Raw genomic sequence first — 15,334 nt, forward strand, 5'->3', positions numbered from 1 at the left:
ATAATAATAATAATAATAATAATAATAATAATAATAATAATAATAATACTTTATTTATAAACCACTTTAAAAACAGCTACAGCTGACACAAAGTGCTGGACACCATATAAAATACAGATAATTAAATTAATCGATAATTATAAATAAAATAATAGCAGTAATAATTCATGATTATACAAAACCCAGGGATTAAAAATATGTTTTCAATTGGTTATTAAACATGGAAACAGTGGGTGACTATCTGATGTGCGGACGCAAGTTGATCCATAGCCTAGTGGCAGCAACAGAGAAGGCACAGTCCCCGCTGAGCTTCCTCTTAGATCTTTGAGTGTCAAGAAGCATTTGACCAGCTGAAATACAATCATGCTCCTTAGTATACTCCTACCCCCAACACTGATTGACAGGTTTCTGTATAAGGCATGGGAAATGCAAATGCAGAGGTAATTGTGTTTCTATTCGAAAATTTGGCATACACAACACAGAGGGAGTGAAATAGCCGAGGAGATAAGTGCCGTTGCTATTTCAAAATGACAGGGTCATAACTCACAACACATGGGAAATACAATTGCAAATGGGCTTTGCATTTCCATTTAAATTTTGGGAGGCTTCATACACACCACGGAGGAAGCGACATACCAAAAGGCGTAATTGCTATTGCTGTTTCAATATGACATGGTCATAACTCATAACATAGGAAATGCAATTGCAAATGGACTTTGCTATTCCATTTCAAATTTAGTAGACATTGTATGTTTGTGTAAACAAAAGTGCAAACTGCAATATGCAATTTGCATTTTCATTTGAGAAATGTCCCAATTTATGTGGTAACAAACAAAAAACGCAATTGCAAATAATATATGCAATTAGTTTTGAAAATAGTCCGGAATTTACTTGCATAGTTGTGCACACAAATCATTTCATCAAATCATCCCACACACTGCATTTGATTGACAGGGCTACATTGTGGATAATGAAAATGCAAATGTAACAGGATTTGAGTTTAATTATTGGACAAGTTAGAGCACAGAAATAAAATATGCAATATCAAACTGGGGAATTGCTATCACTTTTACAATATTTCAAAATGATAACTAATAAGACATGAAAATGAAATGTCAAATGGACTTTTATTTTTTTGCAGCCGTTATATATTGTGCAAAAATGCAAATGCATTTTTTGTAATTGAATTTGTATAATGACTCAAATTATGCAGCACATTAATAAGGACGGTGCAACTGCAAATACATATTTGAATTAGCATTCTCTGATTTGCATTTGAATGAAGTCTGGAAGTGCTGCTGTGATGGACAATTGATTATGTATATTAAAAAGGTTTGTTGGGTTTCTTTATCACAAAGGGTTCAAAGTAGACCCTCTTTAGGAACTGAGGAACCTTTAACTATTTAAAAACCTGTGAGGAATCTTGGTATATGTAAACATAAAGGAATATATAGAATGCCTTTATGATAGCAGAGGATGATGTACAACAAAAATACATGGAGGTTTCACTATTCACATGTGGAGTAATCACTAAAAGCCATCTTCTTTCCCACTTTCAGCGTAAACATCAAGCAATGTATGACGAGTTTTTGAGGAAAAAAGATGTCAAAAGAGAGGCCTATTCTGGATCGGTGCAGTCCTACACAAGCATAAGTGGCGGTGGTCGAACAGCTTCTCAGAGTGGGGCAGGAACAACCAAATTTGACCGAAGTGATCCACGACAGTCCCTCATTTCTGAAACAATTACCAAGATGATCATCCGGGATCTGCAGCCTGTGCAGATTATAGAGAATGAGGGCTTCCGTGAGCTACTTAAGCTCCTTGAGCCTCGTTACGTCCCAGAGCCAAGTCATTACATACAGCAGCAGCTCCTTCCAGCTTACAGCTACCAAGTACAGTTAGCGACCAAGCTGGCTCTCTCAGGAGTCGAGTCCTGCAGTATAACCCTGGATCTATGCACATACAATGCTGTGTCTGTCAACAACTGTTCTGGCTACCTGGGTGTGACATGCCATTTCATAACACCAGACTGGCAGATCAAATCCACTCTATTATCATGTATTCCTCTCAAAAATTATAGAGACACTCAGCGCATGCTCACTGAGTTCGATGAAATCTGTCATGTTCATGAAATCTCGGGTAAGGTGTTTCGCATCGTTATCGATCCTTTCCCTTGTGAAAGCCGATCTACTTTTGGCCTTCCTGGTTTTTATCTCCACACTAATGGTGTTGTGGAAGATGAGGAGGAAGAGAGTAGTGATGAAGAAAATTGTGCAGGTGAAGGTAAGAATGCTGTTTGTGGAGCAGAAGAGCATAATTCTTTAAATCAGTGCTTGGGTCGGTGTAGGATAGATTGCTTCGCCCATTCACTGAGCCAGTGCATACGAGAAGGGATCTGTTCCTCCCCTCAGATATCCACCACTCTCACTAAAGCGGCTTGCTTCTACAACTATGTTGTTGCTACAGTGACTCCTGAAAAACTTAGTAAAGTGTTTGTTCCTGGACCAGTAGGAAATGGACAGTGCCCTTCAGCTTTAGACAAACACTGGAACACCCAGCTAAAGACAATGCGACAAATGCTTGAATCATTGGATTTTCTAGAGGATATTGTGGACCGAAATGATTTGGCACTCAACAGTGTTGAAAAAGCCATGCTCCATGAATTAGTTGAGATCTTGGAACCTTTTGAGGAAGCCACAGATATGGTCCAAGGAGACAAACATGTGTCTATCAGTCTTGCCCTCCCCAGTGTCCTGGGCCTTCGTAAGCACCTGGCAGAGGTTGTGACACACCAGTGTGCAGGACTGGTAACAGGATTGACTCATGCACTGGACCAGAAATTAGCTGGCATCCTGGAGGATCCTCTGTTTGTGACAGCCACTACCCTGGACCCACAGTTTAAGCTTTCTTGGAGTAGTGACCGAGACTGGCACAAGCAGGTTCTCCTGGAGGAGATAGGAAAGCACAGTCAGCCTGTGAGTTTACCAGAGCCCAGTTCAGATGCTCAGCCATCCCCATCTAAACGCAGCAGACTATTCTCTTTCATCAAAGAAAGGCCATCAACACAGGCTAAGAGTATGGAGCAGGAGCTGGCTGCATACTTGCATGAGGAGCCTACAGATGAAGATCCCCTGCAGTACTGGAAGCGCAAGTCTATTGATTTTCCTTTACTTTCACTAGTGGCCAAAAAAGTGTTTACTGTCCCAGCTACAACAACAGCAGTGGAAAGAATATTCTGCCTTGTGAGCAAAACCCTAAGACCCGAACACTGCAGACTCCTTCCAAAAAACCTAGATACATTGATTTTTTTGAAGGCCAACTACAGCATATTGTGGTCTTAATTGCTTTAAAAGGATACTGACAGTAGATTTTAATTTTTTTAAAGGATACCTCAAACCCAATATTTATGAGCATAAAACTGCAGTCACCCAACACAACACTAAACTCTTTGTATACAGGACCATTATTGAACCAGTCATGTGGCATGATCTACACATGTAACCTGCTGTTGTCGCTACTTGGTTTTTACATCGATTGTATTTCAATTTTTTTATTTATCAGATTGTCAATCAGAGAATCTAAGAATAGAGCTGAGCATCAGGCATATGGGCTTAATCAGGGCACAACAGTGATCCTTTTGTAGTCCTTTTGCTGACCTATGACTACCCTTGTTATAAAATCCAAATAAATGATTAAGAAATTAACAATGATAATAAAGTTCCTCACAGATTGTTAATAGGCTTGAAAATGCAGCTCTCATGCAAATCTCAGCTCCTGTGTGGTTCAGAAAAAAGTGTTTTTCCTGTCATAAGGAGTTCATAAGTTTAAATGTCTACCATGTCATAGCCACCTGTGGCAAAACTGGGGAGAATATCAGGGGGAAATGTAAAATCCTGTTACAGCACTTACGGCCAATTCATGTTTATGCTCATTACTAACAGCAGCCAATTCATGATGGGTTTATATGGCTAATGTTGATAAACATGCCCCTATGTAAGGGCTCTGTGCTGCTGTCACTGGTCAAGTCGTGCAGTAGACCAAGCAGAATAGGGAATTTTTAAAAAGCTGGTGTTTCTATTATTCATCCACAATAGATTACATCTGTATGTTGAATTGGAATTGCATAAATGTTATACTTTCCCATGTCTCACTTTATTTGTTTACCCCATAAAACCAGTAACAGTTTGAATTGAATTTCTTGATTCATTCAGGAAGCACTTCATCATGGTCAGAGTTGTGTTGGATCTGGACCTTGGGAAAACTCGCAAAAGGTGGGAATAAACAATGGGTATGATGCCAGTCCCATAAAAATGTGTGTGTATGCCACAGCCATCCATGGCTAGGAGCCAAGAGGGAAAAACGGACCATGCCTGCCTGGGCATACTCTTACTCTTGTCAACTACAGTGGCACTTTCAAAATGTGGACAGGTAGTGCTTATCTTACCACCAAAGAGCAGGAAAATGGCAGCACATTTCAACATTTTCAAATTCATATGATAATTAGAAAAGGCTCATTCAATCATGTGTGAACAATTTAAAACAGATTTCAAACCGAATTGCTAAACAGACACTGTATTTAGGAACAATGTACATGTATGTTTTCAGTGTTTAACATGGTAAGGTTACAACTTATGCTTATTGTAAGGTTCCAACTTGTTAAAAGTCTAATAGAAATCTCTCCATTTTTGCATTTTTGATGAGTAAACATAATACTGATTTTGGGGGACTTCACTGTGACAGACAGACAGCACTGTGAGCTCCAGATCTATTGATCACTTGCCAAGATTTTCACAGCTGATTAACTTTATTCTATGCTTATCCAGTCTTGTACAGAAGGTTTGTTCAAACTTTTGAATCTTTGAATGTGGCCATCATGCTTATTTCTGAGCAATTATGGAAAATGGCAGCCACTATTCTTATTGTGCATGTCACCTGACAAATGGATGAAAAAGATTAGCTAATTCAATAAGAAAAGGAAAATAAACTGACAGGGAAAGGTAAAAAGCTACATAATATGCATGATTTCTTTGTACATCAGTGTACAGCCTAGGCTATATGTATATTAATTCAGGCTTGGATGCACCTTGTCTTGAGCAGCCAGCATATACAGTAGAGAAGTTAGCTGTCAAGTTGAACAATTGCCTCTCTAATTTTTAAATGGAATACATCTGATTCTTAGTCAAATGGGTATTTCCATCTTTTCTGTTGCTCATTTATACTTAAGAGCTAGCATGGCGAGGAGGCACTTGTCACAGATTCTCAAACTTATCACAAATCTTTCATCCTTAACTTACTGTAAATCACAGTTTTAAGAACTGAATTTTAAAGAAATCTGGACCCTATATTTTTAAACAACTTCTCTGTTTATGCTTATCTGAGAATATGTGTTTGGCTGGCTTCACATGTCTTGGTGGAAGCATATTCCAGGTGGTAGTTGCTGAACGTTAGGAGACAGGTTGGGGAATGAAATGAAAGATTGTGATTACACTGGGGCAAGAAGTTCAAATAAAGCACTTACATTTATAAATGTAACTAAATGAATGAAGGACTGCAGCAGTGGAGCCATGCTTATTTAGGTTATCTAACGAAGAGAAGACATGATCCCTCAAATTAAATTTCCCTCTGCTCCGTAAGTAATTTCCAAGTCATGAGAGCAGATAGGCAATTTTTATCCTAACTGAAACTGAGACTGATGATATGTCTTTGTGTTCTGATATTACTCCCAACTCGAAAGTCCCTGGCCAAGATTGCACTGTATATATACACAAAATCTAATATGCTCATGGCTACAGATTTATGCTGCACTTAAAATAACTCCATGTGTCATAAACTGCTCTACGATTATTTTCCTGCACTGCATCAATTACACTATCAAAAAAGGTTTACGATTAGATTCTTCATGGATTGAAACTAATAGATGTGATGGAAAGAGCAATGATGACTAAGCAGTTTAACTTAACACAGCTTGCTGCCATGTTGCTAAAATGGAGATTATCTTCCCTTAACACTACATTAAAATTTTGCTTGCTGATCCTGCAGTGCAGCAAATGCATTGTACACCCTGTAATGTACACACTGATTATCTGTTAAAGAAAGAGCTGAAACACCTGTCAAGTAAGAAAACTGTTATGTTAATAATATTTTCTTTCTGTTTAAAATGTCACATTAATTAATATGTACCTGATTTGGCCTGACTAGAATGTGTCCCACTGCCAGGGCTTCACTGACCTTTAGTTGGCCTTGGTTTGGGGGTGCTATGGCTTAGGGTTTAGTCTATGGAAGTATCTGAAGGGACTGACTCATACTGGACACACTGCCAAAAATGTTTATTAATAAACTGTGTTGTTGGTGTGTAGACAGCTTTAATATCCAGCAGAATGCAGGAGTCAAACACATATGTCCGGATTATGTACTGTATTATAGTATATCAAATGAAAAATAAGGAAAGGGCTGGAAATGACACCCCTTGACAGAAATAATGTCACTGGTACTGGTCCAATTGATATGGTGGGTTCAAAATATCAGCATGTATTCAGACCCCACAGTCCTGTATTATCCTAGGTTCTTTTTATAGCTTGTGAACAGGAGAGAGCAGCTGCCCTTTAATTTTCCAGTGACATTCTCTATAGACTGAGCTCTACACAGTCACTCCCAGACTTTAGTCCCTAGCCTTGTCCTTGGCTTACTGACACACAAATTACACTGTTACTACAGTGTCTTCTCTGACCTAAGCTAGGTACTGATCTCAGTCATGGCAGAGAAAAAGGCCACTGGCAGGGCAAATATAGTAAAAAGGAAAGAGAAGAGTGTGGAGAGCAAGGCTGAAAAAGAGATGGAGAAAAAAGTGGAAAACAAAACAGAGAGCGACAAACAGAAGGTAAAGGACAAGGTGAAAAAGAAGCCGGAGCCAGAGGACGAGAAGCCAAAGGGAAATGGGGAGACAGTTCAGGGAGCTCAAGGAGGTACTGAGGATGGAGAATTTCAACTGGAGCCTATGGAGCTACCTCCATTTGAGATCATTGTAGGGTAAGTAAAACTCACATAAGGACTCCAGTCAGTCTTGCTATTACCTCTGATTAACAAATCTCCATTTATCATTGTTAAAGAAAATATAGAACTGTGGATATTTATAGAAGCATACAAGCATAGTATTATAAGGTTCTGTCTGGATTAAGACCGGACGGGAGATAATATAAAGTCAAAAACAATGCTGCTTAATACTTGATTTATAACTATGTAAAAGTTATAAATCAGTGACTAAGCAGTTTAGCTTAACACAGTTTGCTGCTATGTTGCTAATATGGAGATTATAACTATGTAAAATCCAATATTAGATAAAGTTAGTTCTATTAAAGGAGTTGATAAAGGAAAATATAGTATAACATGATGTGGCCTGTGATTAATATATGTACCTGCTTCCAGCACTAGTAGTCCACAACTAGTAGGCATGACTTGACACTTCTTGCCTTACTTCAAGTTCTACACATAATACTCAAACGTTCATCACTGTTGTTTAATAAGGTTAAAGCTATTATTAACAGAGTATAGCTTGTGTATTTGTCTACTGCCAGTGAGACTTTAGCAGGCATAATAAACTTTTTTAAACACTAAATATGAAACCATTTGCCAAGGTTTCTAATAGAACACTATTATATTTTATCTTCTTACATTATAAAACCACAGCAAATGTGTCAGTTAACTAAGCAGCTAACTAGAATGTTACATATTTTGCTGCATTAATATATATATATATATATATAATTGACATATTTTTATTTGGCAGTATGAAAATCTGTGATAATATGTTTCACCATAAGAGCAAGTTGTAAAGATATCATGTAACTGATTACTGCTACATGCTGTAATGTAAAAACTTTGTGGATTATCAATCCTATCTGTACCTGCAGAGATCGTCTCAACCCATCCTTCTTCAAGTTTCAGTTCAAAAATGTTGAGTACTCCTCAGGCCGAAACAAGACCTTCCTATGCTATCAAGTGGACATAAAGAGTGATGCAGGAGAACCTGATGGTCTTCGTGGATACTTGGAGGATGAGCATGCAGGTGCACATGCTGAGGAAGCCTTCTTCCAGCAGGTTTTACCTCAATACGACAAATCGCTGCAATACACAGTCACCTGGTATACATCATCCAGTCCTTGTGTAGCATGTGCCAATAAAATAGCAGAGATCCTGCGGGCCAGAAAAACACTGCGCCTCAACATTCACTGCTCCCGTCTCTTCCTGTGGGAGGAGCCTGAAATACAGGCAGGGCTGAAGGCCTTGGTAAATGCAGGGTGCAAACTGCGGATGATGAGGCCACTGGACTTCACCTACGTATGGTCCACTTTTGTGGAAAATGAGGAAGAGAGTTTTACACCATGGGAGGACTGTCAAGATAACTATGAGTATTATGATGAGAAGCTGACTGATCTTCTCCACTAGGGTAGGCATCTTTTAAATAAGTGTCTATAATCAGGAGCTGAACCTGATTTCAAATAGCCAAAAAAGTCCACAAAAGCTTGAGATTTGTTTCAGAACAAGTCATAGGATAATGCTTGCCAAAATCTGAAATAGAATTGTTTCCAGAAAATTGTTTCCAGACAAAGGTGCTTCAGTAGCACTATTCAGTGTAACCTGTGTTAGCTTTATAATAAGAATGCTGTCTTTTTTTCATTCACTGAAACTTTTCTCTTTTCCCCCTAGGATTTAACTCTTAAGGGACATTTCCTCTCACTGCATGTGCATCTTTTATCAGCTGGAATGTTTTGATGTCCTGTTCAATGTCTGTTCAACACAGAACCACGATTATGTATCGGAATAGTCCAGTAATGGGACAATAATGGAGTACAAATGGAATAGGACAATGATGGAGTACAAATATTGCACACTTGTACTTAATCACCAGCTTCTATTGTTTTTATGTTACTCTATTATTTACACTTGTACTCTATTTACATTAAATTTAATTTCATGTAAACACCACTCTAGTGTATTCCAGCAATGTTGTGCATTTGTAAAGATATACAGTATTTAAGGGGGCATTGTATACTATATATACTTTACACATTTACTTTGGAAACAAAATAGAGTCATTATTACTTATAACTTCAGTTCTTTCATGACAGGGCAAATCCCATGTGAAATCACCAAAGGCTCCCGACTGACTGTCTCAGATTTGCTAAATTGTGCAAAATGTCAGACTTGAACCTGCATTAGTTTTTGAGATGTAAAGGGTGAGTTGTGGCACAAAAACAGTGCTACAGAAAAGTTGCAGAAGTTATCAGCATCTTGACTTAGGAATATTTTCCCACTTTTCCTTGCAAAAACATTCTAGACCCATCAAATGTTTGGAGCATCTCCTTTGTACAGCCTGATTCAGGACTCTCAACAGATTGTTTAGTTGGATTCAGTGCTCTGGCTTGGTCATTCAAAAGTACTAATCTTTTTTAGGTTAAGCCATTCCTTGGCTTTGGATGAATGCTGTGGGTCATCTGAAAAGTAAAATTCCTTTTCGTCTTCAAATTTCTAGCAGACACCTGAACATTTTAACTAAAATTGTCTGGTATTTATAGCTATTCATGATTCTCTACACCTTGATAAACACCCCAGTTCTGCATGAAGAAACAGTCCTAAAGCATGCTAAATCCAGCATGCTGCACTGTGGGTATGGTGCTCTTTTGATGATCTGCACCAAACATGCTGTAAAGACATCCTCTGAATTCCCCCCTCCACACCACCAGAGGGAACCCTTACCAGAACACTAACACTTTCAGTTTACACTGCACTTTTATAGCTAACCCCATGACAGCTATCTGCTCTAGTTTTCAAATCACTACCTACGCTCCTTGACCCTGGTCACACTTGGTTATAGACTTCATCACTGACCGATAAAGATCCAAAGGTCATGCCTTGACCAGCGAGGGCAGAGGAGCAATCCTGGGTGGATTCTAGTTCATCCTGGATCCATCCCTAATCAAAGACTTTTTACAAATACCACCCAGATGAACCTGCCCCACAGATCGTGGGGTTACCCAAGAATGACACTGGGAGGTGTTCCTAGAGAACTTCCCTCTCCACATGGCCAGAGGGAACCCTTGCTAGAATACTAACACAACACTTAATTTCCGGGTTCTACTCTAAATATTGAACTTTTATTTTTGTGAAGGTTCTTCGTGAAGTATTGTTCATCGTGCTGCAATTCAAAGCTTTTGTTTTTCCATTGTTATTTCTGCCTCATTGTTCTTGACTATTGTTCTGTTTTCCGGTTTTCACTTTTTTGGATTGTGTTTTCTGGATTGTTTGTGCTGCCGACTGTCTGGTCTCGTTACTGACCTTTTGCATGCTTCCTGTTATCGTTTTTGTCTTGTATTTTGGATTGATTGCTTTTGAATGTTCTAATCGACTCTAATACCCTGAGGAATAATGGAATTATTATACATTTTGGAATTTGTTTCATCAGACCTTCATTTTTCACTTTAACACATGGTTTGAGGTCACTTATATTTTTTCATGGGAAACAGAAAACAGATTGAGACTTGACACTTGCACACACTTATGCAACCAGGTTTTTCTATATTTCCTACAATGTTTCGGATTGTTTTCCAATATTTGAAATATCTATCTATCTATCTATCTATCTATCTATCTATCTATCTATCTATCTATCATGCATTTTGTTCTTAATCGTACAATTCTTTATATGGTAGTCATACACTGACAATAATAGACACAGTATCTTTTATTGTAATATGTAAAACCCCATAAATCAGAAAGTTAAAGATATTTGTTAAACATTAACTATAAGTAATATATTTATATACCACATATGATAATGATTCTTATATTATTATTAGTAGTAATAATATCAGTGATCAGTAGGCTGCAAACAGGCAACTGTGGATGTTCTGGTTTAAGTTAAAAAATTTCATGCTAGACAACAATCCCAGAAAGATTCATGGATCTAGAATAACTAGTCCATTAATCATTCATTTAAGTGCTTACCTGCATATCTAAAAAAAAAACTCTGATACAAGCCTAACATTTTGCACACTATTTATGGTGAAGGTGAAATTAGTTCAATAATCTTTGAAGCAAATCTGAGCTGGTTAGATGGGAATATTTAAAATCTCCACTGCTTTACTGTATGTGGAGTATATGCACTTTAAACTATATTTACTCAGTAAAGAGTTAGGGTTAGTAATTGTGATTCCCAACTTTCAGGAATTCTGCCCAGCTGGACAAATTATTTTTAAAACCACAATTATATTGTATATTTATTCAAAATCCATACAGCAAAAACATCACTCACAATATATTATATGCATCTTTGTTTAATTTGTTTAACAACAAGCCAGCAAAAGAAGTGCCAAAGAGGGAAACAAACAAGGATTGCTATAAACAAGGGTTTCAAATATTTTAAATGATAATTAATATTAAGTAATTAATTGATTTATTCAGAGATACAGATATAAATGTTTTGAGAGAATTATTTACAAGCTACAGTGGCTCCATGCTATCTCTAAGCCAAGAATAGAAACAGGTGCTTTAATTCAAAAATGATCCAGGCACTCAAATCAAAAAACTCCTTTCTGGGTTGAAGGCAGGGAGTATACCGTTATGGTTACATTTGTGTGCTGGTAGACTTCTTCAATGATCTCAGACACGTTCTTCCAAGACAGCTTGTCCAAACCACATCCAATCCTAAAGCCCCAAGTATAGATTGAAAAGTATAATTTTCAAAAAATTTATATGTTCTGATTCCTTGTAAATATTGATGCCACATTGAAATTAAACAATAATGAGTAAATAGAAAAATCTGATATGCAGCATTAATATGAGCCAGTGATATACAAAAAAAACACACCATACCGTGGTATTGACAGCCTGGTGACTCCATTTTCTAAGCAATGTGCTTTCATTGCTTCCAAGCTTTGTCTGAGTGTTTCATTGGTAGGTTTATCATTGTACTTTTCCTTTGTAATCTGTTTTGGGGACAAAATGATACACGGTTGAATTAAAAAGTACAAACAATACAATCATACTAATACACTTATTTGTATAATGATTAAACCATGATAAGGTGCGCTGTTATAGGAATATAATCGATAACAGCATGTGCTGTTTTATGATAATTTCTTATAAGAGCACAGCTCATCATTGATTAAGCAATGACTGGGTGATTACCAACACAAGGTTGATTATTGCCCAATTACATCCTGAAATACTTTATTCTCCTCATACCAGAAATATTTGCCACTACCATTTTTTGTTCAGTACATTATTAATCCATTTTTAGCTAAAGGAATATTTAAGAAATAACTTTGCTTTGCATAACACCTATGAATAGTGACCTATGAAATGTGACTTACTTATAATAGTATACTACTATTCATAGGCACTATTATTGTCATGTTAAACATTACGGTAGTGGAACTACAATCCAATTTTACTTAATCAACACTTTCTGAGCAGAATTAGTCATTTAACAGCACAATGAAAACAAAACAGTGTTGATTCAACCATGATAATGATCTCACCAGGTAGTAAACAAACCGTTCACCTCTCTTAAGCACAGCACACTGTCCTGGTTGCTTCTCTGTTAGAAGTCAAGTGGAGATAATAATGAACCAACTTATATTGAAAGTAAAGCTTTATGTAAACAATGACTCAGTTGGGACACTCACGTTGTGCAAGGAGTTCTTCAACTCCCTTAAACCTTTTTTTAAACCGCACAGCAATGCCTGCGCCCATCTTGCAGTCCATACTGATGCAGTGAGCCAGAGAGTCTGTACTGGGGCAGGAAAACAGATCTCCTTCCTTATACTGCAGTTTGTTTTCCATCCTTATTCATCAATCCAGCTCTTTCAGTCGATGTTGGATTTTAACCCTTGAACAAACGAGCGACACGACACTATAAATTTAGCTTTGATCCCCCTAGAGTTAACGTAAGAGCAAACACGGAAGTCCATGAGCGCGGAAGTGTGGACAGCCAATCAGCGTGCACCTTCTTGCGACTGCACACTGTGAGGTCGCGTTACTACAATAGTGATTTTTGAGCCCATTTAATGAATCGAGCCTTTTGGGACCGCTAGTTAAATGATTCAAAATTTCAAATGATGGTTTCTGTCTGTCTGTCTGTCTGTCTGTCTGTCGAATCAATGTTGTATATTTGTATATATCTAGGATATAATATTATGCCTCTTCTGAAACACTTAAACTAGCTCATATTTTCCTAGTTTGTTTACATATTTAAGAAAGTGCTATAATTCCTTCAAACAGAATTTTTAGGCTAATGTATCCTAAGTCTGTGACATAGTGAACCAATGCTGCCTTTAAGCACTATTTCACGTCGCACGTTATTTTTTGTATACTATATATATTTTTTGTATATCTATTTTGCAACTAGACTGTTGAAACCGCTCTACACCGCCGGACGCCAGCAGAGGGCGACGACAGAGGCGCACACACACACACACACACACACACACACACACACACACACACACACACACACACACACACACACACACACACACACACACACACACACACACACACACACACACACACACACACACACACACACACACACACACACACACACACACACACACACACACACACACACACACACACACACACACACACACACACAGGAGCTCTTTGTATCAGTCAGACATAATGGAAAAAGATATCACTTTCTCTATTTGTGAGAATAGACTTAGCAGACATAGTGTTTATGTCTAGTTGTTTGAAGTCAATATGTTCTTTATAAATCTATATAATTTCCTAAATTAAATTAACTTAAATTAGCTAGCTCTGGTTAGCTAACACACTTAATAATTTTAATTTGTCAGTAACGATTTATTACATCAATTTATATAATATAAGTCAATTTATGTTTTTGTAACACATCTAAAGTTCAGCCTTGTTATGAATGAGTTTAGAAAAACAATTATTCAAAATCTTAAACAACCCAATGAGTTAGGATTGGGTGACATTACTGAAATATAATTGAACCCCTGATAGATAGCAGAATTACAACATGATACTTTTTTGTTGGTTGGTGGTGTATTTTTGTTATTCCTATGAGAAGATAGTGGTTATGTGATGTTCTGGTGGTCATTTCTAGATAATGTATAATGGGGTTTAACATGAGAAGGTGGCAGAGGCACACAGGGAGAGCAGCCATCCTGGAGAGCTCAGTTGTCCAGGCAGAATTCACCTGGCTGATTGTTCTGGATTGCTTACACCTTCTAGGCCAGTTAAGTAAGGCCTACTAGGATAGTTAAGGCCAGTATTCAAGAGATCCCTCTGGACTTTCCTGTGGAAAGGCATACAGAAAAGAGGGAAGAAGGGACAAGACATGGCCAGGAAAAGAGAAAGAAACAGCTGAAAGAAGTGACCACTAATGTATAAAAATATTACTAAAGTATTGGTGAAAACTACCCCTGAAGCATTTAAAGTTTCTTGAGCATATTTTTTATTTTTATATTTTATTTGTCCATTTTAGTACATTGTTATGGCATCTCCTCTGTTTGGGTTTTCCTGCTTGTAGTCAAGATGTAGTCACACCAAATAGTGTGATGATGTTGCTGGTTTGAGCCACGCTTGATGCCATGCAAAACACACCCATGCCTATCCCTAAACATATAGAAGTCTTTTATCTCTGCAGTAGGGTGCACACTGAACTGTCCATAACACAAACTTCAAATGCCATAACACAAAATCAAAAATAATCAAAGTTATGTTAGATTTAGTTGCTTGACATTTATCTATTCATTTGTGATACTTGTTTAATTCCAACAATTTTCTGTACAGATGATCGTGTACATTGTTGTGGGGACCAAGTGAACTCATGGCGAAAAGAGAGGGACATTCATTGCAGGGCATAATTGCACACACACCAGAGACAATTTAGGGAGTTGAATCAGCCAATCCATGAGTACCTGGAGGAAACATCTGAAGCTCAGGCATAACATGCTCACAGATACCAGAGGCAGGAATCGAACTCCTTAACCGAAGAGTGTTAAATAATGAGATGTGAATTTGTTTTTGTTGGGAAAGTGGTTAGCATGTTTGCATCTGGGGCTGCATTGTCTCCCTGTGCTTCAAGGGTTTCCTCAAGGTACTTTGGTTTCCTCCACTTGTGCAAAGATGTGCTGCAGGCTGATTGGCAAATTTAATTTGTCCTTACTATGTGAATGGCCATGTGTGCTATTGTGACCTATGATATGGATGTCCCCTGCCTTGTACCCATAGACTCCAGGCTCCCTGAGATTCTGTGTAGGGTAAACGGTACAGAATACAGATGAATGAATTTATTTTTGTTCAT

General features: G+C 37.7%; 3 protein-coding genes across 3 annotated transcripts in view; 2 read left to right on the forward strand and 1 right to left on the reverse strand.

The window, feature by feature from the left end:
* si:dkey-109j17.5 overlaps nucleotides 1-4,140 on the forward strand; it is a 5,904-nt gene extending 1,764 nt beyond the window's left edge. The window contains exon 2 of the mRNA XM_027170753.2: nucleotides 1,560-4,140. Coding sequence (XP_027026554.2) covers nucleotides 1,560-3,341 — 1,782 coding nt within the window. The 3' untranslated portion in view covers nucleotides 3,342-4,140. The remainder of the gene's footprint in view (nucleotides 1-1,559) is intronic.
* A 2,460-nt stretch (nucleotides 4,141-6,600) lies between these two features.
* On the forward strand, nucleotides 6,601-10,453 carry apobec2b (apolipoprotein B mRNA editing enzyme, catalytic polypeptide-like 2b). The gene is made up of 3 exons (XM_027170755.2): nucleotides 6,601-7,026; nucleotides 7,908-8,443; nucleotides 8,704-10,453. The coding sequence occupies exons 1-2, from the start codon at nucleotides 6,752-6,754 to the stop codon at nucleotides 8,440-8,442; spliced, it is 810 nt and encodes a 269-aa protein (XP_027026556.1). The 5' UTR covers nucleotides 6,601-6,751; the 3' UTR covers nucleotide 8,443; nucleotides 8,704-10,453.
* Nucleotides 10,454-11,312: 859 nt separating this feature from the next.
* oard1 (O-acyl-ADP-ribose deacylase 1) lies at nucleotides 11,313-13,002 on the reverse strand. Its single transcript, XM_027170272.2, has 4 exons — nucleotides 12,684-13,002; nucleotides 12,537-12,595; nucleotides 11,869-11,981; nucleotides 11,313-11,700 (listed from the first exon to the last, which is right to left on the reverse strand). Exons 1-4 carry the CDS (start codon nucleotides 12,838-12,840, stop codon nucleotides 11,574-11,576), a joined length of 456 nt encoding a protein of 151 aa, XP_027026073.2. The 5' UTR covers nucleotides 12,841-13,002; the 3' UTR covers nucleotides 11,313-11,573.
* Nucleotides 13,003-15,334: the final 2,332 nt, after the last annotated feature.

This window comes from Tachysurus fulvidraco, chromosome 23 (genome assembly GCF_022655615.1).
Source record: "Tachysurus fulvidraco isolate hzauxx_2018 chromosome 23, HZAU_PFXX_2.0, whole genome shotgun sequence".
In the NCBI taxonomy this organism is placed as follows: domain Eukaryota; kingdom Metazoa; phylum Chordata; class Actinopteri; order Siluriformes; family Bagridae; genus Tachysurus; species Tachysurus fulvidraco.